The sequence below is a fragment of the Carlito syrichta genome, unplaced genomic scaffold, assembly GCF_000164805.1.
Source record: "Carlito syrichta isolate Samal-C Ts95f unplaced genomic scaffold, Tarsius_syrichta-2.0.1 Scaffold308835, whole genome shotgun sequence".
NCBI classification, from domain to species: Eukaryota; Metazoa; Chordata; class Mammalia; order Primates; family Tarsiidae; genus Carlito; species Carlito syrichta.
In genome coordinates this window covers 557,776-583,548 of record NW_007252931.1, presented here as the reverse complement: position 1 = coordinate 583,548, position 25,773 = coordinate 557,776, and the positions used below count along the sequence as shown (strand labels likewise).

Here is a 25,773-nt window from a genome sequence, read left to right as displayed (position 1 = left end):
GAAGGCTGAACCGAAGTTGAAACTGGTAGTGATAAGAGAATGCCAAGTGATTGGTAAATGAGTTTTAAGTCCTCGGACTTAACATTTTGAAAGAATTTGTGAATATAACTGCAGACTTACTCTTGTGATCTGAGAAAACCAATGGAGAACAGAAGACTGGAAATAAAATTGTTCCCCAAATAGGGAACAACTGGATTTTAAGCTATAGATCAATAAATTCCACCAGTCTCATGTAAAAGCCTGCTTGTAAGCCCTTAGCAGTTGAGGGAAGTGGAAACAGATGGACTGAGACTGAGGTGAAGCAAACTAACCTCACAACTCTTAATCTTAACACTATTGCCTGTTTTAAGGTTTTATAACACTTTTACTTTAACATAAGAACTGAGGTTCAGTCTAGTTTAACATATCTGGGGGCCTGGTGAGGTGTTGGTCATAAAGATGAGTAAGATAAAATGGTCCTTGTTCTATGTGATCTACAATAACAGAAGCATCCAAAATAAATGATACAGAGGTAGGAATATTGCGGGTGGTGGTATTAGCTTTTTATAGATTAGTCAACTGAAACTTAGACTAAGTGATTTGCTAGAGTCACCCAGCTTAGTAAAGACTGAAGCCAGTATTTGATCCCATGTTCTTGGGCTCTTAATTCCTTATACTGTGTTCTTCACATTTTAATAGATATTTCAAAATAATCTTGTAAACAAGATTAAACAGTGAACTGAATAAAAAAATCAATGAGTTCTAGCTAGTTGAACAATCATACCTAGAAAACACTTGTTATTAGAACAATGTCAACCTGGACAGAAGTCTTTAATGGTATGCTATTTGTTTCTATCCTAAACTAGTTTATTAAATCTGAATGGAGGCATGGAAAACTTATTTAACATCCTTTCAGAAGACTTAAAGTGGTAATTAGTTTGCTGGAGGGTGTGATTAGTATTCAAAATATAGTCAGGATAGAAAGAAGATTAAAAGCTAGTAAGAACCAGGAATAAATTTAAAGTACTATACCAACTTGAAGGTAAACTGTATGCATACCAAACGGCGAGACCTGATTTGATGACTATAGAAAAAGATCAGAAACTTGATAATGCTCCAAGTAGCTGCCCCCACTCAAAAAAGGCAATTTAAAGTTACATTAATTGTCACTTGGCTTCTGGAGACTCTCATTACTCTACTGACTTGGTCAGGCCATACTTGGAATTAATGGTAAGGTAACCTTGGGCATGTTATGCTTTCTGTGCCTCAGTTTCCTTAGTTGTAAAATGGGAGTAGAGCTACTATGAAGGGTGACATCGAAGGTTAAATGAGAATATTTAGAATGTACAGAATAATGTCTCACATGTATAAATGTTAGGTTTGTTTAATATTCAGTTCTGAGAACCTCACTATAAGAGGGCCAGCAGCAAGAAAGACAACCAGGGAAGAGGTGTTGGAAGCCACCATATGAGTATTTAGTTGGAATAAGAAGGCTTTGGAGACGAAAAGAGAGCATGTTCAAACATCTGAAAGTCAATCACATGTGAGGAGTGCTTATTTTTTAAAGGTGGTCTATGGGGCACAGCTGGGCCAAGGACGAAGGTACAGGGAGCTAGCTTTTGGCTTAAGAACAGCTGAAGCTGCCAGAGATGGGGTGGATCATATCCAAGTTGGAGGAAAAGTCAAAGCAGAAATCAGAGGCTGTTGCTCTAGTTGTAGAGGGGACTCTGACAGCAAGTCCTTCTGACTCCTCATCTTATGACAGAATGATCTCAGAATGACTTAGCTGTATGTTTTCTGTTTTGGTTCATATGAGAGAGAACTCTGACCTAAAAAGATTCCTTCATCATCTTCTTCCTTCCTTCCTGAAGCAAGCTCCTCAGTTAGGGTGGAGGATGGATCTTTGAAATCTATCAGTGAATAAAATGAACACCTATACGAGTTCCTGGCACATACTAGCTACCCAAATATTTGAATGAAGAATGAATAAAATCTCATTGTTTAAATGTTACTGTACTTTGCCTCAAGACAAGCTGCTATGGCAGATACTGTTAGTTTGCTTGTTTGGGTAGTGCTCTCAGAGGTATTTTTGTATGTAATGAGTCACTTTGATAATTTTCCACATTTTAGAGACAGAAAGACTCCAACTGTGGAACATTTGACTGAAAAGTCTGAGTTAGTTGAACTGGGTAACTAGGAGGTTCTATGCTGGTGCTACTCTTATGCAGAAAGGAAGGAGATGTGGTCTGTGGTTAACAAGACAGATGATAACCAAAGGACCCCAAATCTAATTTTAGCCAGGCTGCTGCACAGTGTGATCTGACGTACAGCACACACTGTACTCACCTTTAAGTGCTTGATTTCCTATTCATTGCCGAACAACTTTTCTAGACACTTGTGGGCAGCAATTTAACTGCTGATGCAGGGTAACACCATACCCAAATCTACCCTACTAACCCTCTCAACTGAAATCCACAGCCAGCGAAATGTTTAATTCTATTAACAAATCAATCATGTTTCCCACTCTATGTCACTTTTGTATTCAAAATCATCACTGCTTTCTTCATGTGTATGATCTGGGAGTTTAGATGAATTAGAAGTATTTGAAGATGGTTGGGAGCTTGGTGTGACAAAATTGAGTACAACAGATCTCAGGACTGGAAGGGAGGTGGGGGTTGGCAGAGTAGCAAAGAGTTGGAATTAACTTTTGTTACAGTATGTGACCATATGATACCTGCCACCTTGCCCCCAATTATGACTGTGTGTCTGGGTTGAGAGAGAAGGGGGGAGAGAGAGAGACAGACACAGAGACCCTGAGGTCCAGTAGTATGGTCCAGTTCAAGTCCAAAGGTCTCAGAACCAGGTGAGCCAATGGTATAAACACTGTCTGAGAACCTGGGGGGCTGTTAGTAGTCCAAAGGCCTGGAGTCCAAAGGCCAGGGAGCCTGAAATTCTGATGTCTAAGGACAGGAGAGGAAGAGTTATAGATTGACACCCTTGCCTTTTCTGTTTTGACACCCAGCCAACAGATTGATACTCTTATCTTTTCTGTTTTTGTTCTCTATCTGGGTCCCTAGTTGGTTGGATGGTACCCACCCACACTGAGGACTGATCTTCTCCACCCAGTCCACTCAGACTCCCATGCTAATCTCCTCTGGAAAGATCCTCACAAACGCATCCCCAAATAATGCTTTACCAGGTTTCAAGGCATTCATCCAGTCAAGTTGGCACCTAAATTTAACCATAACAAGTGTCCTGTGTTTTACTTTCTCTAATGTGTTTAAGGAGCTCTGAAGACCATCTCACTGAAGGGGAAGGGCTAGAAGAACCTACTAGCATGAGACCCTAGGCTAGTCACTCAGATGTATCACCTTTCAATAGGGGCATTATGAATGGGTTGTTCAATAATTTGCTCACTATCACAGAGTCGGAAAACGCTAGTAATTCTGTTAGCCATCTTTTTGGATCTTTGTACACTGTTCTATGCTGCTTTTATTTTATGCACATGTATGTATTTGTGGACATGCTTATCTATATTACTCCATAATGAAACTCAATCTTTTATACCTTTCCTGGTTAGGGCAGTAGAGAGATTTTACAGCTTACAGTCAGATGCATGGAGCGGAACATGTATACCTTACAAATCAGCATATGTAATAAAGTATAACTACTCATACTTAAAATTAAGTCAAAATATTTTTCCTTTATTTTCAACAGGCTCATTTTTCTCCATTTCTCTACTATCAAAGTCAAGATCTGCCTAATGGCTCTGTCAAGGAGGCTCTAGATCCTATCCCTGCTTCTCTGGAGGTCTCAAGTTCGGATACCACAGAGGAAGTAGATCATAAGCCTAAACTCTGCAGGCTGGTTAAAGGTGAAAATGGCTATGGCTTTCACTTAAATGCGATTCGGGGTCTGCCAGGCTCATTCGTCAAAGAGGTATGGTTACCTGGTTCCAGCAGCCCAACAAACACAGCCACAATTAGGATAGTCTCAGCTTCTCCCACCCATTGATGGCTTAGTAAAAAGGTTATACTGAAGGCCTATATTGAGGGTCTCACTTGGGGTCAGAAAAATGCTGTCATGGTTCCATATCCTTTAAGTTAGCTACTAGCACACCAGAAGCTCACATCTTTTGCTTCCCAAGCATTGTTCCACCTGTCTCTAGACACTTTCAAATCAAACAGTTTAATGACTCTAGTTGACAGTCACTACCAACCCTGACTGGGAGTGATTCTTGTTTGCTTCTGTGTATTTGGCATAATGCTCCTACCTTGCAGGGACTGACAATGAGAAGAGTATCCCTATACAGGGACTGACAATGAGAAGAGTATCCCTATAGGTCTCAAGCTGGGAGTAAAGGGTGGGGGCACCTGTGAAACCTCATGCCTTCAGCCAGACATCCAATGTGATATTCAACTACTATTTAAAACACTACACATTTGATTATGGAAATTGTACCTTTCTTAAGTAGAAAAGTATTAGAGCACCTTTCTCAACTTCTGTACCTCACGGAGAAAGAATGACATGGCTAAGAATAAATTCTCAAACTCTTCATCTGTCCTCTGAAGGAGAGCTAGTTTAACATGCCCTTGTCCACATTGGAACTGATAACTTAGCACCTGTGTTCACAGGTACAGAAGGATGGCCCTGCTGACTTGGCTGGACTGGAGGATGAGGATATCATAATTGAAGTGAATGGGGTGAACGTGCTGGATGAAGCCTATGAGAAGGTGGTGGACAGAATCCAGAACAGTGGGAACAATGTCACACTCTTAGTCTGTGGAAAGAAGGCCTTTGATTACTTCCAAGCTAAGAAAATCCCCATTGTTTCCTCCATGGCTGATCCACTGGATGCACCCCTGGATCCCAAAGAAGGAACATTAATGGAGTCAGAGCATGACTCGCACGTGGCAAAAGAACGAGTGAGTGTTGATACATTTCTTTTAGTGATCTAACCTGCCAGAGTATGGTACAGTCCCTAGTATGTATACTTAACATCCATGTTTACCACAGATTTTAAAGAAACTTAAAAAAGGACAATGTAAAGATAATTAACAGCCGGGCTCGGTGGCTCGGCCTGTAATCCCACGCTTTGGGAGGCTGAGGTGAGTGGATTGCCTGAGCCCGCGGGTTCGAGACCCGCCTGGGCAACTTGGCGAGACCTCATCTCTACAATAAAATAAAAAAACTAGCCACTTGGAAGGCTGAAGCAGAAGGATCGCCGGAGCCCAGCAGGTCAAGGCTGCGGTGGCCGGGAGCGGCCACTGCACTCCAGTCTGGGCGACTGAGTGAGACTCCAACTCAAAAAAAAAAAAAAAAAAAAAAGATAATTAACAAATCAAGTTACTGTTGAGGACAGGGGGTGGCATAAGGACAACAGATTTCTTATTTTCATAGCATGCAGTTGACAACAATTGTCTAGAGTCAATAAATCAAGAAGTAGAAGTAAGAAGTTTATCAAAATTATAATGAGGAACCACCAGAACTTGAATCAGACTATCTAGGTACAAATTCTGGTTCTGTCATTTATCAGCCTTGGGCAAGTTGATTTATTTGCTATTTCACTCTTATAAAACAGGGATAGCCAGGCTCAGTGGCTCAGCCTATAATCCCAGCACTTTGGGAGGCTGAGGCAAGAGGATTGCCTGAGCCTGTGAGTTCGAGACCCACCTGGGCAACTTGGTGAGACCTCGTCTCTACAATAAATAAATAAATTAGCTGGGCGTGGTAGCATGCGCCTATAGTTCCGGCTACTTGGAAGGCTGAGGCGGAAGGATCGCTGGAGCCCAGCAGGTTGAGGCTGCAGTGACTAGGAGTGTGCCACTGCCCTCCAGCCTGGGTGACAGAGTGAGACTCCAACTCAAAAGAAAAAAAAAAGGGTAATTTGTAGGATTGTTATCAGAATTATATTAACTAAGATGATATTAACTGCATTAAAGTGCTTTGAACAATGCTTGGCTCTCAGCATGTGAATGGTGATGGTTAGGGACAGTATTGTTTTTAAATAATTGACAGATATTCCAAGTTTTATAACTAGGAAAGATTAAGCATTATTCTGTATATATTTTGATTAAATTTCTTGGTAAGTCTCAGATTTATATTTTTGTCTGGTTTCTTTCATATATGATGTTGAAGTCCAAAACTAAACTGACTTATCCAAGTTTGTAAAGAAAATGTATGGCAAAGCCAGGACTTTAAAAGTTTAATATTCTTCTTTACATGATATTGATTTCATTCTGATTAGTGATATAAATAACAAATACTCATTTTAATGATCACATCCAATAATCATTGACTTTGTATTCTGGAATGCTTAACCAAGAAAGTAATTCTAGTTTTTAAAAAATTATATCATTTCTCTATAGGAAATCAATTGTAGTACTATACTAAACTCATCAAAAAGAAAATAAACATTAAGAGATCTGTTGATGTGTCAAGCAGCAGTTGAAAACAAAGCCAAGTGTAGAATTCAGGCTGCGTGGCTTCTAGCAAGTGACTCTACTCTCTGAGTTAAGTCATGCAACTCTAGGATAGACCATCCCTTTCCCAAAGTTCACACTGCCACTTGTCAACTCGTTGTTTTCTTTTGCACAGGCCCACAGTACAGCCTCACATTCTTCTTCCAATTCTGAAGATACAGAGATGTGATGAGAACAAATAATGCCTCTGGCTGATTGCTGTTTCTGGGTATTTAATAGGAATCCTTTCTCAAGAAATGAGGTGCCACCTGTTTACTGTCTCTGTTAGAGAACAAACTCCTAGAAACCATTCATCATGTGTGATTGTCTTCTGTTGTCATGTATCTTAGCGTGGCTATTGCAGATGACTTATTTATGCTCAACTTAGGAAGAGCTAAAGTGGGAACCAGATTCTTTTCATGAGATATCTTCCAAGCTGCAACTTAACTACATTTCTTTGATGATGATGTCTTTTCTATAGGTTTCTTAAGCACCAAAGATGATTCATAAATCTGTATATGTGAGAGCTGCTAATTAAAGTAACTGAGCAGATAAGCCTATCAAAATTATGAATTTGTAATAATGTTGTGGTTGCTAGAATAAATACCATGAAAAACGTCTTTTGAGTGTGCTTGAAACTTCCTGTTAGCTGGTATAACCTTAATAGGGCTTTTTTTTGGATATACTTTTTATGCTTTAACCTTCATTTGCCTCTAGAAACCCAAGACACAATGAAGTACAGAATAAGACCTTAGTAATAAAAGGAGATGTCAAGGTATAAAATTCAGGACTTTCTTAACTTGCATTTCTGAGTATTCTAAATATTTCCAACATTTTCCTTTTTCACTGAAATTGAGTCCCAGGATAGGAAAGAGACTTATTCCAGTAACAGTTATTCACCGTTTCATTCCATGGCATGAGGGACAGATCGAAAGGAAAAATAGTGACATCATTACTGAATTGAATGTCGGGTATTTACTCTTAAATCATAAGTTAAGAGGAAATTAAGAAAAATGACAAACTTGAAGTCTCTCTTTTGGAAGAATCTATTTCAGTTGCACACCATCCCTTTCTCAGAAAAGTATAACCTCTTGGTTATTTGAATGGGGCAGGGGTCAGGGGAGAAGAGGTGGGATGCTAAATCATGTAAGATCACACAAGCATAATACCAAGCTATGCTTGACAAATGAACCTAAGACCAAGATGTCAAAATCTTTGATTTTAATGATGATCAATTTCAAGAGCAAGCCATAACCTTCTCTGTGTGAACCTTAAAACAGAAGTCCTATGTGTCTGGCCCAGCTTCCACAGACATCTCTTGTCTCAGAGTTCCAGTGTATTTTTTCCCTCTAATTTCTTGGCTGTTTCTCCACATTCTCCTCTACCTCTTGCATTTGCACCACTCTGCTGAGAGCATCTGCCTTGAGATACTCCTCCCCCTTGTGTTCTAGCTGGTGTTACTCATGACCACATCTGAGGAGGAAGGAGTGTGCTGGAGGTAAAAAATGCTACCACAGCATTTTGTTTAAAAAATATCAGACCCTGGTCACTTCCATTTTTTTCCCTTTTACATCCAAATTCTGACACCACTGGCCTCTAACAGTCTGCAACAGGTCTGAGTTCAAGGTGCCATATGCTTCTCTGGTGCCTGTTTGTGAGCCAAATAAAGGAATAGTATGCTGGAGAGAGCGCTGACCAGGAAGATCACATCAAACCAACGGTGATAGAAGTTGAACTGCAGTTCTCCAAGGACTTCAGTGATTATGGTGCGGTATTCTAGAGGCATACTCATTCGGATCAGAAGCACAGAGGAGACAAAGTACATGCCCTGTAAGTCAAACAAATTAATACAGAAGTTATCCTGAATGAAGTGAGGGGCATGTCAAAGGAAATTGTTAACATATTTAAACGTATAAAACAAATTTCTGGTATTTTACAGCTGTGATCATAAAGCTGGTTCATTCTTACCATTATCTGTGCTAATAGCAGGACAATGACATTGGAGGACTTACTGCTGGAGATGGCATAAAAGAACTGTCAAGAAAGGGAGAGATGAATTTATGCAGTACCACTAGATTCCTGTGTCACGAACAATAAGAAACATGGTTAACATTGAATTAAGAGTGTCTTTTCCATGCCACAATTCTGTATAGAAAAATTCATATGATTAAGACTATAGAGACTTAAATAGACTACTAAAAAAGTTAAGTTTCCCCTTGGATGTAGCTGGTATCACATTATAACATATGAAAAGATTCCTATTGCTAGCAAACTTCAGAAACTATGTGACATATATGACTTAACATCATTAGAAAATATTAAATCAGATTACTCCAGGCCACTCTAAGCATGTGTAATTGTCACCTATGCTTTCTGAAATTGTGCTGGATGCCTACAGATGCCTTCTTGTCCCAACTTTGCTTTCATTCAAACAGCTCCTGGACTTTGAAATCCCTTACGCTTCTATCAGAGAAGACACACTACCTCCATGAAGTCTTCTTATGTTGATCAGTCCTCCCTAAGGTTGTTGACAGGTTCTTGGAAACTGAGACTTTAAGTGAACAAATTTCTTTCCCCTTGACAATGTTACAACAAAGTGATGTTGAATGAAATGACATTATTCAAGGACCTGCTGTATGTCATTTTGCATAAAGTTGCTGTTTCTGAGAACCTACTAATGACATCGAGGACTACTGTATTCTGCTCTCCTACTAATCTCCTCTACAAGTGACTCTCACAATTATTCTTCTAACCTCAAATATCTGCCTCATTTCTTTATTCCAAATATCTGCTGAATAATTACCATGTGCTAGGCTCTGTTCTAGACGCTGGTGACATATCAGTGAACAAAACAGCCTTATCTCACTCTATTATCTTTGATAAATATACTCACCTAGTAAAATTATCTCATAGAGTCACATGTAAGTACACAAATGATAAGTAGTACTTTTTTAAACACTGATAAAACATACCTTGGTAAGAGTGATTAGCAATCCTCTGATGGATGTCACGATGATTATTCCAACAAGAATGAAGGAAATGTGTTGGGACCAAAACTTCACCTACCACCATAATGGGAAGAAAATATCTGTTAAATCCATTCAGAGAGATGTGAAGGCTAAGATGTATTCTGATCACTTATGAGACTGTGAGAGGACCCTTATAAGGCCTTACTTGATTTTTTGTTTTTAAGGGAGGAAGGAATGCAAGCAAGTGGCAAATAAAATACCTATAGAAAGATTGCAGCGGATTTCTTTTATTTTTATTTTAAAGATGTGGGGCACAAGTCAGAATTCGGTACATAAGTGGTCTATGTACAGGTGAAGTTAGGGCCTCTGCAGTGGATTTAATTAGTGGACAATTAAATCTTAAGAATAGCAGTACAGAGAAGTGATAAAAGTAACACTAATAAATCAGAAAAAACACACAGCTAATAATATAGCTTTGCTGTGATAAGTGGAAAGCAAGAATGAAAAGGAAACTAACTCAACAGTAACTTATTTTAAATGTCAATAAACAACAGTTCTCTGATCACCCAAAACTTCAAGGAATCTTTCTTTTATAATAAAACAATATATAGCTATTCTCAGATAAGTTCTAGAAAATAGTTGAACTCCATTTGAACCACATGATTCCTTTTTCTCCTCCTCCATTGCTTCATAGTGAGAAGCGGTTTTGGGACGCTGTACTTGATTCAGTTCTGAAAAGCATCTGAGGGGCAGCTGCTATTACTAACATTATGAAATATGGAGGACATAGATAAAATATATACACAGCCATCAAGTATCCTCAGAAAGCACAGATAAGGAAGAAAATTTCTAAAATCTAGCCCGAAAAGAAGTTAAACGAGGAAAACATCGATGTAGCAATAGCAAAGCACACTTGACATAATTCATATACTATTTGAAGAAAAGATGCCATGCTCCTTCACATGCAAAGAGGATATACTATTGATCTAGCATCAAGAAGCATGTACTTTAAGCTATTTCTCAAGACTTGAGCTCAATTTTCCCTGATTCATTTTCATTTTATCCATTTCCTGTTGTGATCAGAGGTGGGTCTGGCTAAGGTGGATGCCTGGGGGTAGCATGAAGTCTGTGTCTGGGTTGACAGTACAGCTAAATGGCCTACACTAGGACTAAGAATGTGACATTGATATTTTTATTTCAGTGCTATTCAGCCAGAATCACTGGCCATATGTATTTCTAGAAAGTATACTAGTCTATGAATAAAGACATTGAATTTAAGTCGGGACAAAGGTATGTTTATCACAGTGACATTATGAAGCAGGTAGAAAGACAATTTTAAAAAAACACCTTTGTGCACAGGTGACAGTTACCATCTGTAGCTCAAGGTTCACATTAATTAACTGATAAAAGTCATTTTTTACAGCAGAAATCATTTCAGCGCTAACACAGAACACTACTTAGTAGTTAATTTTTTACTGAGGAATCAAAGATGAGTTGTGTGTTTGAAGAGCTCATCAGATATCACAGAGAGAAGTATATGAATACTTTAGCAGGGAGAAACTGTCAAAGTGGTAGCTAGTTACAGAGAAGTGGAACTGCAGAAACTAATCAGCATCCATGACAATAATAAGTACTAGTCATTACTTATAGTTTTATCTTAGGAAAGAGAATCTTGGCCTTCTGCAAATTTGCTGAGTATGTCAAAATATACAGAAGAGTAGGAAGAACAAAGGCAGAAGAAAGTATTTAAAGTATGGGAATTAGAATGTTAATAATTGTAAGTTTCAGCAGATAAAATAGGAAAGGGTATAACAAATCAGGATCTTGATATAATTCTTACATCAAATTGGATTCCAAGATAATTCACAGTGATCTCAATGCCTCTTGTAACAGGATCAGTTTTCCCAACTCGATCAAAAACGATATTGATGGTTGCCTACAAAGACATATACCCTTACATCAGAGAATCTTAACAATTATTTAATATTTCAAAAGTGATTTAAAACAATGAATGAATCACCATAATATCTCTTACAGGTCAATGTTCCTAAAAATGTAAATCACTCCCAATCCAAATCATATATAGGGAATCTACTTTGGCTACTCCTGCATAGGCACACAGAAGTTCCTTCCTACTCCATCTTTCTTTTCTATAAAGAGTCAAGGAGAATAAAGCCATGGCATATATGCTGTAATTTATCAGGAGACAGAAAGGTAACAATGGTAGATGAAGTCAGAGCAAGAGAATCAAGGAATTCCAGAGTCATTTCTTGTGGTTATTTTCTGAATGCTCCAAGAACAGTTATTAAAATAATAAAAAAGAAGTTATAGTCAATAAGCTAATAAAGGAGATCAAATGGAATCATGAAAATTACCCAACCAATCCTAAATGTGGTAGTTTAAAAATAGGAGAAAAGGAAATAAATAACAGGCAGGACAAATGAAAAAGAAACAGCAACACAGTAGTTTAAAACTCAACCATATCAATAATCACATTAAACATAAATGGACTAAGTAGGTTGAAGCCCTGCTTGTGCCACCGCACTCTAGCCTGGGCGACAAAACGAGACTCTGACTCAAAACAATTAAAAAAAAAAAAGTAAATGGTCTAAATAACGGGTCAGCAGACTGTGCCACTGTAGTGTGCAGTAGCCACAGACAATACATAAGTGGATGGGCTTGGCTGTGTTCCAGTAAAACTTTATTTACAAAAGCAGGCAGTGATTGGGTTTGGCCTGTAAGCTATAGATTACTGATCCCTGGTCTAAACATGCCAATGAAATGGCAGACAGCTGAACTGGACAAAAAAGCAAGACCCAATTTGCTTAAAAAACCCACTTTAAAAATATAAATAGATTAAAAATAAAAGGATGGAAAAAGATATATTATGCTAACACTAATCAAAAGAAAGATAGTATCTATATTAATATCAGACACAACAGATTTCATAGCAAAAAATATTGCCAGGCATTAAAAAGGTCATTTCAGAATGATAAAAGGATCAGTTCAACAAGAGGTATATGATGATTATAAATGTTTATGTACCTAAAACAGAGCTTCAAAATACATGAAGCAAAAATTGATAGAAATAAAGAAATAGGCAAATCCACAACAATTGTTGGATGCCCTCTTAATAATTGATAAAATTAGTCAGGAAATCAGTAAGGATACAGAAAAATTTAATAATACTATCAATTGACTTGACCTAATTGACATTTATTGAACATTCCTCCCAACAAGAGCAGAATACACATTCTACTCAAATACATACAGAACATTTTTCATGCTGTGGGAAATGTGACCATATTCTGGGTCAGAAAACAAGTCTTGATACATTTTTAAAGATTCATATCATATACAATATGTTCTTAAAGTACAAGAAAAGTTAAATTAGAAATCAAGTGGAGAATAATACTTGGAAGTTCTCAAAAGATTTTATAATACACTTCATATAAACCACGAGTAGGGGAAATTAGAAAGCATTTTGAACTAAATGAAAAATACAATTAATCAAAATTTGTGAGACACTATTAAAACAGTAAATAGCAAGAAATTTATAGTACTAAACCAACTATATGAGCAAAGTATATCTCCAACTCAATTATTTTAGTTTCCACCCTAAAAAATTAGAAAAAGCCAGGCACAGTGGTTAATGTTATAATCCCAGCACTTTGGGAGGCAGAGGCGAGAGGAGCCTGAGCCCACAATTTGAGACCAGCCTGGGCAACTTGGTGAGACCTCATCTCTACAATAAGTCAGAAACTTAGCCGGGCATGGTGGCATGCACCTGTAGTTCCAGCTACTTGGAAAGTTGAGGAAGAAGGATCAGCTGAGCCCAGCAGGTCAAGGCTGTGGTGACCGTGAGCATGCCACTGCACTCCAGCCTGGGCAACAAAGTGAGACTCCAACTAAAAAAAAAGAAATTAGAAAAGGACCCAAAATAAACAGGAAAGTTGATAATAAATATCAGAGCAGAAATCAATGAAATAGCAGAAAAAACAAGAGTGAAAATCAATAAACTCAAAAGCTGGTTCTTTAAAAAGTTCAATAAAATCAACGAATCTCTACTAGACTGAGTACAAGAGAACACACAGGTTACCAATATCAAGAATGTAAGAGATACTACTTCACACCCATGAGGATGGCTATAATAAAAAAGACAGATAATAACAAGTGTTAGTGAGGATGTGGAGGAATTGGAACCTTCATATACTGCTGGCCAGAATGTAAACCAGTGCTGCCATTTTGGAAGTCTGGCAGTTCTTCAAAAGGTTATACATATAGTTAGCATATAACACAGCAATTCTATCCCTAGGTGTGTATGCAAGAGAAATGAAAACATATATCCACATAAAACATACATGAAAGCTCACAACAGTATCATTGATAATGGCCAAGAAGGGGAAGCAAACCCAATGTCCATTAACTAATGAATGGTTAAAAAATGTGGTATATCCATAAAACTGGAGAAATATTACAGTCATAAAAAGGAAAGAACTATTGATGGACACTGTGACATGGATGAATCTTAAGAACACTGCTGGCCATTGCCTTGCTAAGCTATGATGTGGTCATGTGCTCTCTGAGCTATGGCCACATCATGTTTTCTTAAGCTTTGGTCCCCTCCCCTCCTTTGGGGAGGCGAATCCCCTCTTTCTCTCACTCCAATTTACTTTCTAAATAAACTATATTTTCTAATCTAAAAAAAAGGAATATTATGCTAAGTCAAGGAAGCCAATCACAAAGGAATATAAATTGTATTATTCCATTTACATGAAATGTCTAGAAGAGGGAAATCTATAGAAACAAAGTACATTAGTAGTTGCCAGGGGCTGTGGGAGTGAGAATTGGAAGGAAATGAGGAGTGACTGCTAATGAGTATGGAACTTATTTTTGGCTTGATAAAAATGTTCAAAAATTGATTGTAGTGGTGGTTGTACAACTCTGTGTACATACTAAGAACTACTGAATTGTACATGAAATGAGTAAATTGTATTATATGTGAATTATATCTCAAAACAGGCTTATATGAAAGAAAGAAAGAACAAGAGGGGGTGACACTGCCACAGATTCTACATATATTACAAGGATAATAAGGGACTATTATGAGCAACTTCATGCCAATAAATTTGACATCTTCAATAGAAATGGACAAACTGCAAGAGCTCACGCAAGATGAAATAGATATTATCTGAATAAACCCTATATCTTTCAATAAATTGAATTTGCAGTTAAGAAAACTTTCCTGCAAATAAAACTCCAGGCCTCATCTGGCTTCACTGATACATTCTAGCAAACACTTAAGGAAGGTACAATAACAACTCCTTACAAACTTTTCCACTGATTAGCAGGGGTGGCAATACGTAACTCATTCTCTAAGGGTAGCATTATTGACACCCCAAACCAAATAAAGACATTACAAGAAAAGAAAACCATGGTCCAAAATCCTCATACATATAGATGCAAAAATTATTTTTTTATTTTTATTTTTTATTTGAGTTGGAGTCTCACTATGTCGCCCAGGCTGGAACAAAAATTCTTTTTTAAAATTTTATTTATTTATTTTTATTATTTTATTTTATTTATTTATTATAAAGATGTGGGGTACAATTCAGGGCTAGGTATACAAACATTGATCATACAGGAACCCTTGTTGATGAGGTATGACTCTCCCTCCCCTAGCAGTTTCCCTCAACTGCCAGTCCCATCCCCCTTCCCCTGATAGTTTTCCACTACTGCCAATCGCTTTCTTATAGCATTATAATTGTTCAAGGTCACCTTATGAGTGAGAACATATGGAACTCAGTTCTTTGTTCCTGTGATAAATCGCTGAGTATGACTGACTACAAATCCATCCAATTTGCTGCAAAGTCCATATATTTGTCCTTCTTTATGGTTGCATAAGCAGGCAGAGATCCAAATAAAAAGCACAATCCCATTCACAATAACCACCAAAAAAATAAAATACCTCAGCATCTTCCTAACCAGAGAAGTGAAAGACCTTTACAATGAGAATTACAAAGCACTGCTCAAAGAAATCCAAGAAGACACAAACAAATGGAAAAATATCCCATGCTTATGGATAGGAAGAATCAACATTGTTAAGATGTCCATCCTACCAAAGGCAATCTACAGATTCAACGCAAGGCCCATTAAGTTACCAACATCATTCTTCTCAGACCTGGAAATGACAATACAGAAATTTATATGGGAACATAAATGACCTCGAATAGCCAAAACAATCCTTAGCAAAAGAAACAAAGCAGGAGGTATCACACTTCCAGACTTCAAACTTTACCATAAGGCTACAGTAATCAAAACAGCCTGGTATTGGTACAAGAACAGGCACATAGACCAATGGAACAGGATAGAGATTCCAGAAGCAAAGCCCCAATTCCTCAACCAACTCATCGTTGACAAAGCCTCCAATAACAACCACTGGAACACCAATTCTTAACACAATTTTGGCAAACTGAATAAACAAAATATAAAAATGATAATTCACCACCACAAGTAAGCTTTATTAAGGAATGTAATCCACTATAATAGCAGAGTAAAAAAGAAAAAAAAAGAACATAAGAGTATCTCAATAGATGCAGAAAAAGCATTTGACAAAAACCAACACTTTTTTGTGATTAACAATACAATAAACTATTATTAGAATGGGGAACTTCTTCAACTGGCTAAAAGGCATCTAAGAAAAGCTAAGAGTTAACAGCATACTTAATGGTAAAAAACTGGTTGCGATCTCCTTAAGATTAGGAATACAGTAAGTCTCCAACATCCTAACAAGTTCTTTTCCGAGGGTGTATTCATAACTCCAATTTATTTGTAAGTTCAACAAAGTTAGCCTAGGTACCCAACTAATACAAAGTATCAGCTACATCACTGTTGCTTTTACACTTAATTTCAGACATCCTGGGTTTGAAACAAATATACTGTACTACTGTGTCTATACAGTACTGTAAAGTACACAAAAGCACAACTACTTGTAGAGGATGCATGCATGTGACAATGTATGCCAGGCATTACTCAACATCATTAGGCATTAGGGAAATAAAGGTTTGGATCTTTTTTCAAAAGTTAACATTCATCTGCCATATGATCCAGATATTCCAATCCTAAGAGCTTTCCCAAGAGAACAGAGAGCATATGGCCATACATAACACTTGTATACAAATGTTCACAGCAGCTTTATTTGTAATGCTCCAAACTAGAAACATCCAAACATCTATCAGTAGGTGAATGGATAAACAAACTGTGGTACATCCAAACATGGAATATTACTCAATAATAAAAAAGAATAAACTACTGATACACACAATAACATGAATAACATTTAAAATAATCATGCTGAGTCAAATAAGCCAAACAGAAAAAGGATATATACTGTAGGATTCTATTTACATAAAACTCTAGAAAATACAAACTCATATATAATGACAGAAAGCAGACTGGTAGTCGCTTGGGACTGGGAATATGGGAAACAGGCATGAACAATGGGGCCCAGGGCAACTCATGGAAGTGATAGATGGCTATGTTCTCTATATTGAATGCAGTGAAGGTTGCTGCACAGGTATACACATGTCAAAACTTACCACACTGGACACTTTAAATCTGTGCGGTTTATTAATATCAATTCTATGCCAATAAAACTGTTAAAAATGACATGTTCCCCTAAAGGCTACATCTCAGGAAAAACCTTCGAGTAGCTTAGCTGACTGAACACACCATCCTCATGCAACACACTATCTTCATTCATCTTCTCCTACTCAATGAATCAAGATTTTGAAGTGTCATCTGAGCAGTACTGACATCAATTTCTTATAACATTAGATCCATTAAACCCCAAATCCCTCATTCATCTACATTGATCAAAATTAACTAACTAGCTGACAAAGCTCCTCTTTGTGCAAACGCAGCCCCAGTAGGAAAGTCATCAAACCAGAAAGTCAAATCAGCCTTTTCTATAATCACACTGAAATCCATTAATACCTGCAGATGAGTCAGAAGCAAAGACAAATACTGTACACAAAATGCACATAAAGAAAAAAATACTAAAGGAAAGCCATAAAAAAATAAAAGCTCTAAGCTTAGAAGATGAATTTATCTAAGGAAATAAATTTTAGAATTTACTTTGAATTTAATTCCTTAGATAGCCAGATTACTAAAAAGAAGTAGCTTCTGTTCTGAGTTAAAGGTAGGAATTGAGGTTATACCTTATCGACAAGGGTGCCTGAATGAAGCATATTTGTACACCTAACCCTAAACTGTACCCCATAACATCAAAATAAAAAATACTGATATAAAAAAAATAGAATTGAGGTTATATACAGTCACATACTCATTGGACATGCAGAAAGCTGAGTGTAAAATAAATATTCACATCCGATTCATACATTTCATAAACTAAGGACTTATTAATGATTTTTGACAGAAGAAAAATGCAACTACCCTTTCCTGGGTCATCTAAAAAAGAGAGAGGAAAAAGAAGAGGCTCAGAGATGTGAAAGATCCCATTCTCTGTTGACTCAAATTGGGAATTTAGTTCAATGTATCAGTCAAGCCCACTCTTATCACCATGCCATTGAGAAAAACACCTAAACCCTGACAGTTGAAAATAATATACTTACCATGAAAATTTTCCAAACACAGTAAATAGAGAAAAAATAACCCAGGAAATTAAAATATTTCCCCTTGAAAGTTTTGGAGTATTCTATTCTCTCCTGAGGGAAAACAAACACAAAACATGGTTTGTCTCAGCAAAATATAAATTTATATTTGATACAAGTATTCCTCCTTCTATAAATCATTGTTCAGGCTGAGTCAAAAAACCACATGATATTAAACTAATAGTAGTAGTAGTGGCCAGCATATACTGAATGCTTACTTTAAGCCAGAGACTGGGACAAATATTTTATATGCATTATCCACTTTAATCTTCATAACAGCACTTATGAGATATTTTCTATTATTTTAATTTTACAGATGAGAAAACTGAGGCTTTGAGAGGTTAAATAACTTGCCCAAGTTCACACAGCTGGTGAATAGGCTCAGGTCTACCTGTTCCCAAAGCCTACGTTAGCCTTTATCCTCTAGGCTACCCTGTGAAGGTACTCTCAAAAAGAATTAAAATAGTTTGCAACCTACACTAACAGATTTTGCACATTTAAATTACATTGTATTTTAGGTGTGTATAGGAAAGGTACTACTTCTTGCAGTTAGGACAAGTTATCCCAGGTCAGTAGAAGTGGTGTGTGCCACTTTCCTAGATGTTGAAGAACCTCTTCTGACTATACTACCAATTGCTATCACTAAGGGTGTTCCATTAAGGATCTAGCAATAGGAGCCATTTCATGAAGAGTGCAGACCCCTCATCCCTAATACTTCAGGGCTGATGTTTAAGCTGTGAGGTGTCTCTCGCTTGGCCAGAGAGGGTACTAAAAAATCATTTAGTCTTGTTCTCTCTATAATCATATTGGTAAAAACCACACTTCAGTTCCTTGCTCTGTACCTTGGTAGCATATAGATCAGCTGTTTCCAGAAAAAGCTGCCTGCTTAGTTCTTCCAAAGCATCCACTTCTTGTTGAATAAGAGTAAGATCTGGCACAAAATGGGCATCAAGGTTTAAATCACATAGAAATTTCAAGAAATGGCAATGAAGAAAGCATATGCTTTTGGTTGCTCTTAGTTGACCGGGGATCCCAGGAATTGCCTGTATGTTCAATTTCCTGTTTCATAGTTAGCAGCATGTGCTATTCTGAAAAATATTCCCAAACTCTGACACAGCTGTGTCAAAGCTTCTCCATTGAGTGTATCATCACCAAACACCTACCATTCAGTTTCTTCCAAGTCAAGTGGCTCAGACAGGTTTCCTATGTGTTTCATTTATCTAGTTAGATTAAATCAAATATAATCTTCAAGATCACAAATGGTTAAATAATAACACATAATAAAGCATAGCTTCTGCCTACATTATCTGAATAAATATACAGTTAGAAAAGAGAACTAATATTTACCGTGTTCTAATGTAGGCTACAATTTATAGAAATTACCTTCTTTAGTTTTTTAGAGATTATCATCTTTTATTCTCAAACAGTCCTATGAGACAAGTGTTATTATCCATTTTTCAGATAAGGAAAGTAAAGCTCAGAGAGTGAAATAACTTGCTCAAAGTCACACAGCTAATTGGTGTGGATGCAAAGTCAGATCTGCCTTACTTCCAAGGCTCGCTCTTTCCATTACACTATTCACTTTTCTAAGAACTCAATCAGGTAGAGTTATTATTCTCTGTTTGAAAAGCTCAGAGAGGTTAAATATTCCTTATATGTTTGTTGACTTATCATCATTAAAATAACTCAAACCTGTACTATTGACTTTTATGGACAACCCCTTCTAAACTGGAAGTATTGACTTTAATACAAATCCTCTCTCCTTTCTGATTTTTTCCCACTATTACCCAAGCCAGCAAGTGCCCTTCAGTTCCTTCCACAACAGTGGATACTACTAGCATAGTCCAGGTCACTGAACAATACGGTTACCTCATTACATGTCTGTTTCCCATGAATAGAGAGCAAGCTTTTTGAGGACAATGTTTATTATTACTCTATTCATCATTTTGTCCCTTAGCATTTGGCCTGGAAATAGGGGATACAAAATAAATGTTTTTTTGATTAAACAAATCTAAATTAATAATTTTTCTTTTCATCCATAATCATCCTGTCTTCCTTTGATCTTATATTCTTATCTGCATTTGACACTAAAAGGACATAAGTCATAATTTAGAGCAAGAATAGACTACATTCTCCTCTAGTTAAACTAAAATGGAATTTGTACTTCCCTGGGTCACAGAAGGAAACAGGAGCATGTTATTTTATGCCTCATTCCCTAAAGCTTTGACCCAATAGCTTGGGAGCCACATAGAAATTTGGTTACCTAATTTAGGAATTAGTTCAACATCATAACCAGTCAAGCCAAGAACAATTTATTAATCTAATCTCCTTGATTATTAAGACCCAAAAGTCACTTGAAAAGTAGAGCTACTTAAAATTTGTTTAGGAATACTCATTACTTTAAGAAACAAGCTCTTACCATCTCGTATACAAACCATCCATTTTGGGGAGTCATTATGCTTTGTGATGGTTTTTCAAAGTTGAGAAATATAATAGTGTAATGGACAGTACCATGAAGAGGAGACCACAGTTCTGTTCCTAGTTTTGCCATAAACTACTGTGTGACAACCTCTCTGGGTCTATTTTCTCATCTGTAAAATGGAAAGACTGACTTTTTTATTTTTGAGTTGGAGTCTCACTCTGTCGCCCAGACTGGAGTGCAATGGCCGCTCCCGGCCTCCACAGCCTCGACCTGCTGGGGTCCGGCGATCCTTCCACCTCAGCCTTCCAAGTAGCTGGAACTACAGGTGTGCACTACCACGCCCAGCTGATTTTTGATTTATTGTAGAGATGAGGTCTCGCCAAGTTGCCCAGGTGGGTCTCGAACCCGCGGGCTCAGGCAATCCCCTCACCTCAGCCTCCCAAAGGCGTGGGATTACAGGCTGAGCCATTGAGCCCGACTAAGACTGACTTTTTAAGGCTCCTTCAGCTCAAAGACAATGATTTTATGATCTTTTTAAAAAAAATGTATTTATTTATTTATTATAGAGACAGGGTCTTGCTATGTTGCCTAGGCTGATTTCACACTCCTAGCCTCAAGTAATCCTCCCACCCCAGCCTCCTAAAGTCCTGGAACTACAGGCATGAATCACTGTGCTTGGCCTTTATGATCTTATATGGATGCCAGAAAGACAACTCTGTACACATTGTATTTCTTAAACCTAGCCCTTAGGAGTTTGGACTCTGATGCAGTCAGGTACTTTAGAAGGGACTATTCCCAATACTACTTTTTTCTTCTGCCTTTGGTCCAGAATTGAGAAAAAGAATGAAGCAGAGGGACAAAGGATACTTTCACTTCCTGGAGCTGAGGTGGTAACACTTCTTATCATTCCCCAGAATCCTGATGGTTTATTATGCACCTCCCCTTTCTGGAACATAGTTCTCCGTGCCATTGCCATCCTGAAATGAAAGAAAATATAAAACCTCAGCAAGGAAGCATGGGACCTCATAGTCCAGTCTCACAACTGCCTCTCCCATGTGTGACCTGTGAAGGGGAAAATGACAACTCTGGAGTCCCACTATTCTACTACTTACACCTAAAGGGAAACTGCAGAACCAATGTGGCCTGGGTGACGAAGCACAGAATTTGCAGTAGGCAATAAATCTAAGGATTGGCTCTGCCAATGGAACTAAGGCTGTGAGGCCTTGGAGTTTCCATTTCCTCATCTCTGGATGGTTGTGAAAATGAATGAAATAATATATAAGAACTCATGTTGCCAGCTACATAAGTAGCCAGTTATTGTAGTTATCACTGAAGAACAAAATAAAATAGGTTGACATACCTAGCTAGAGGACAAGGTACACAGTAAGAACTCAACAAATGTTTTCTTCCTTCCTTTTTAAAAGCAATCAAAAGGAAAAAAAAAAAAGCCAAATCACATAAACCTGTCCCCTTCTAAAATATTAGTCTTTATCTATTTCTAATCCCTTCACTCACTGTAATCTGTCCTACTACTAAATAAATCAACAGGAAACCTACCATTGCTTCCTCTTGTCTTCTTAGTCTGTGGAGGACCCACTGGCACAGTGGTAGCTACTGGCATGTTCCAGCCCACCACAAATGTATTAAGAATAGAGCCTCTATAAGGCTAAAATATAAGATATTCCATAAATGATTACTTGAAGGGTTTAATAGGGCCAAGGCCTACTGGCCTAAAATGAATCAGGATAAGTTTAATAAAAATAGAGTAGCAGTACTAAAGAAAAATTTAACTCAAAGAGGATATTTTTGGGCACAAGAGATAAAAATGGTAAAGAGGAAGAAGCAGTGTTGATATTTATGGCTAGGACTAACACAAATGATATTAATGGTACCAAACACCAAATGGTATTTCTATGGGCTAAATTCTTTAAGCCACTAGCTAAAATGATATTACCAAGATTGAATATTGGGTGTATCAGTCATATTAACTTAACTTTTTCTCCTTAAAATATCCTTCACCTGGACAATGAGTGAATGAAACACAGTTCCAAGTTTTAGCTCTTCCTGCCTTTCTTCCAACCATACAGATTTTGGGAAGATGTAATAAATAACCAAGAAGAGGCTCAGACCTAGGGAGATTCTGACTTGGTAAGGCTTGGTAATTCTTAGTTTTTCTATTTCCATAGTTGAGAAGGCTAGGATATGTACACGAAGAAGGAAGGTTGTCGCTCTACTCATTTAACAGCTCATTTTGGCTTAATGTGTTGGATTAAAGGAGAGGCAGTTGGGAAAGAGGGAGCACAGAGACCATTTCTGTTGTCCTTATTTTCAATATCTATAATACAAAACATTAATGGCTGGCTGTGGAGTAGAACTGGTTGAATATATAAAGGTGACTCACAATGTACTGTGGTCTCATGACAGGCAAGGAAGTATAACCACTAGAAGTGAAAGTTAGCTGTACATAGACGAGCAGGGCCTGTTTTAAACAATTCACCTTCACTTTCAATTTTATCAAGAACATATTGATTAATTCTTACCAATTTCACTCTTATCAAATAAGTTGCATAAGAAAAGGAAACAGTCCTACATTTAAGAAGAAAAGGTAACAATATTAAATTTTCTGAGATGTAGTGAAAATGAATTAAAAAAACCCAAATACAACGTACTATGGAACCCGATCATCTTCATCTTCACCGTTTCTTCATCATCATCACCACTACCACCACAGTGATTGCCATCACTATTGCCTCTTTATAACAAGGGTAGCTCACAACAAGAAATTATCTATGTTATTAGCTGAATGTCATTTAAAAATTCTTAATATGGGCCACCTGCAGTGGCTCAGGCCAGTAATCCCAGCACTTTGGAAGGCTGAGGTGGGAGGATTGCTTGGGCCCAGGAGTTTGAGACCACCCTAGGCAGCACAGCAAGACTTTGTTTCTACAAGAAAAAAAAAAATTAGCCAGGTACGATGGTGCACACCTATAGTTCCAGCTACTTGGGAGGCTAAGGCGGGAAGATTGCTTGAGCCCAGAAGTTTGAGGTTGCGAGTAGCCCTGATCATGCCACTGCACTACAGCCTGGATGACAGCATGAGACCTTGATTCAAGAGAAAAATATTCCTAATATGAAAAAAAATGTATTTGGCTGAAGTGGTGGTATTATACAAGAGAAGAAGAAGAAAAAAAATCTACTAAGGGTTAAATGTCATTCTACTGCTTTCTGGTCTCTGGTTTCTGGTGGGACTTTTCTCTTTAATTAAACTAGTTGAGATAATTGTAGATTCATATGAAGTTTTATGAAAAAATACAGACAGATTCCAAGCACCCTTTACTCAGATTTCCCCAATGGAAACATCTTGAAAACTATAGTACAATTATACTGACATTGATAGAGTCATGATACAGGCCATTTCCATCACTACAAGCTGCCCCTGTACAGTCCATATCCCTCCCACTCCAACTCTTCCTCAACTCCTAGCAGCCACTAATCTGTTCTCCATTTCTGTAATTCTGTCATTTCAAAAATGTGCATATAACTAGAATCATACAGTTTATATTCTATGGGGATTGACTTTTTAAACTCAGTGTAATTCCCTGGAGATTCATTCAGGTTGTTGTGTGTATCAACTGTTTGCTCATTTTTATTGCTAAGTAGTGTTCCACGGTATTAATGTATCACTCTTTGCTAAACTCTTCAGCCTCTGGAGGATCTGGGTTATTTCTAGTTTGGGGTTACTATAAATAAAGCTGATATAAACATTCGTGTACTGGTCTTGAGTTAATATAAGTCTTCATTTCTCTGGATAAATGCCTATGAGTGCAACTGTTGAATGTGGTGATTGCATGTTTAGCTTTTTAAGAAATGGCTAACCTGTGTTCCAGAGTTACTGTACCATTCTACATTCCTACCAGCAATGTATGAGTGATCCACTTTCTCGGAATCATTTGGTATTTTAATTAATTTTTATTTTAGCCATTCTGATTGTTGTGTAGTGATATTTTACTGATGTTTTAATGGCCTGTTCATATGTAGACACCATCTGCCATTTGTATATCCTCTACAATAAAATGTCTGTTCATGCTTTTTCCCATTTCTTTTCTTTTCTTTTTTTTTGAGCCAGAGTTTCATTCTGTCATCCAGGCTGGAGTGCAGTGGCATGCTCGTGGCCACCGCAGCCTTGACCTGCTGGGCTCAGGCAATCCTTCCACCTCACTCTTCCAAGTAGCTGGAACTACAGATGTGCGCCACCATGTCTGGCTAATTTTTCTTGATTTATTGTAGAGACGAGGTCTCACCAAGTTGCCCAGGCTGGTCTCAAACTCCTGGACTCAGGCAATCCTCTCGCCTCAGCCTCCCAAAGTGCTGGGATTACAGATGTGAGCCACTGCACCTGACCTTTTGTCCATTTTCTAATTGTACCTTTAATATATATATATATAAGCTCTGAAGGTATTTTATTCTAGATACTAGTGCTTTCACAGATATGTGGTTTGTAAACATTTTCTCCAAGACCGTAGCTTGCATTTTCATCCACCTTAACAGAGCACTTAACAGGGCACTTTACAGAACAAAAGTTTTAATTCTGATGGAGCCAAACTTCTTAATTTTTAATGAACTGCACTTTTGGTGTCAAGTCGAAGAACTTTCTGCCTAGTCCTAGATTCCAAAGACTTTCTCCTATGTTTTTATTTTCTAAACACTTTAAAGTTTTACACTTAAGTTCATTATCTGTATTTAGCTAATTTTTATATAAGGTGTGAAGCAGATTCAGATTCATTTTTTGGCCTATGGATGTCTAACTGCTCCAGCACCATTTGGTAAAAAGGTTATCTTAATTCTACTGAACTGTCTTTTTATCTTTGCCAAAAATTAGCAGGGCATATTTGTGTCAATCTATCTCTGGGTTTTCTTTTCTGTTCCATTGATCTATGTCTGCCAATACCACATAGTCTTAATTACTGTAGTTATATAATAAAAGTTTTGAAATCAGGTAGATTGCTCCCATTTTGTTCTCTTTCAAAACTGTTTTAGCTATTCTAGTTCTTTTGCCTTTTCATGTGAAGTTTAGAATAAATTTGTATGTATCTACAAAAAAAATCTTGCTGGTATTTTGAAATGGATAACATTAAACTTTTATATCAATTTAGAAAGAACATCCTTACTATGTTGAGCCTTCCAACCCATAAACACAATCTGTCTCTTCATTAATTTACATATTCTTTGATTTCTTTCATTCGTTTTTAAATTTTCAGCATGTAAGTCCT

At 37.4% G+C, this 25,773-nt stretch overlaps 2 protein-coding genes across 8 annotated transcripts in view; one reads left to right on the top strand and one right to left on the bottom strand.

The window, feature by feature from the left end:
• The window catches only part of PDZK1 (PDZ domain containing 1), a 35,357-nt gene extending 28,297 nt beyond the window's left edge, over nucleotides 1-7,060 (top strand). The window contains exons 8-10 of the mRNA XM_008066016.2: nucleotides 3,697-3,918; nucleotides 4,614-4,904; nucleotides 6,577-7,060. Of these exons, the coding sequence (XP_008064207.1) occupies nucleotides 3,697-3,918; nucleotides 4,614-4,904; nucleotides 6,577-6,630 (567 nt within the window). The 3' untranslated portion in view covers nucleotides 6,631-7,060. The remainder of the gene's footprint in view (nucleotides 1-3,696; nucleotides 3,919-4,613; nucleotides 4,905-6,576) is intronic.
• Nucleotides 7,061-7,644: 584 nt separating this feature from the next.
• Nucleotides 7,645-25,773, bottom strand: part of LOC103268441 (Golgi pH regulator) — a 51,225-nt gene continuing 33,096 nt past the window's right edge. For 5 of the 7 annotated variants that reach the window (XM_021716530.1, XM_021716533.1, XM_008066014.1 and 2 more), the window contains 7 exons: nucleotides 21,371-21,480; nucleotides 18,924-19,012; nucleotides 18,043-18,135; nucleotides 11,250-11,345; nucleotides 9,413-9,502; nucleotides 8,409-8,474; nucleotides 7,645-8,268 (listed from right to left, as the gene is read on the bottom strand). In XM_021716530.1, the coding sequence (XP_021572205.1) occupies nucleotides 8,062-8,268; nucleotides 8,409-8,474; nucleotides 9,413-9,502; nucleotides 11,250-11,345; nucleotides 18,043-18,135; nucleotides 18,924-19,012; nucleotides 21,371-21,480 (751 nt within the window). In that variant the 3' untranslated portion in view covers nucleotides 7,645-8,061. Of the gene's footprint in view, nucleotides 8,269-8,408; nucleotides 8,475-9,408; nucleotides 9,503-11,249; nucleotides 11,346-18,042; nucleotides 18,136-18,923; nucleotides 19,013-21,370; nucleotides 21,481-25,773 lie in introns of all 7 variants that reach the window. The other 2 variants (XM_021716529.1, XM_021716532.1) reach the window with 2 other exon arrangements.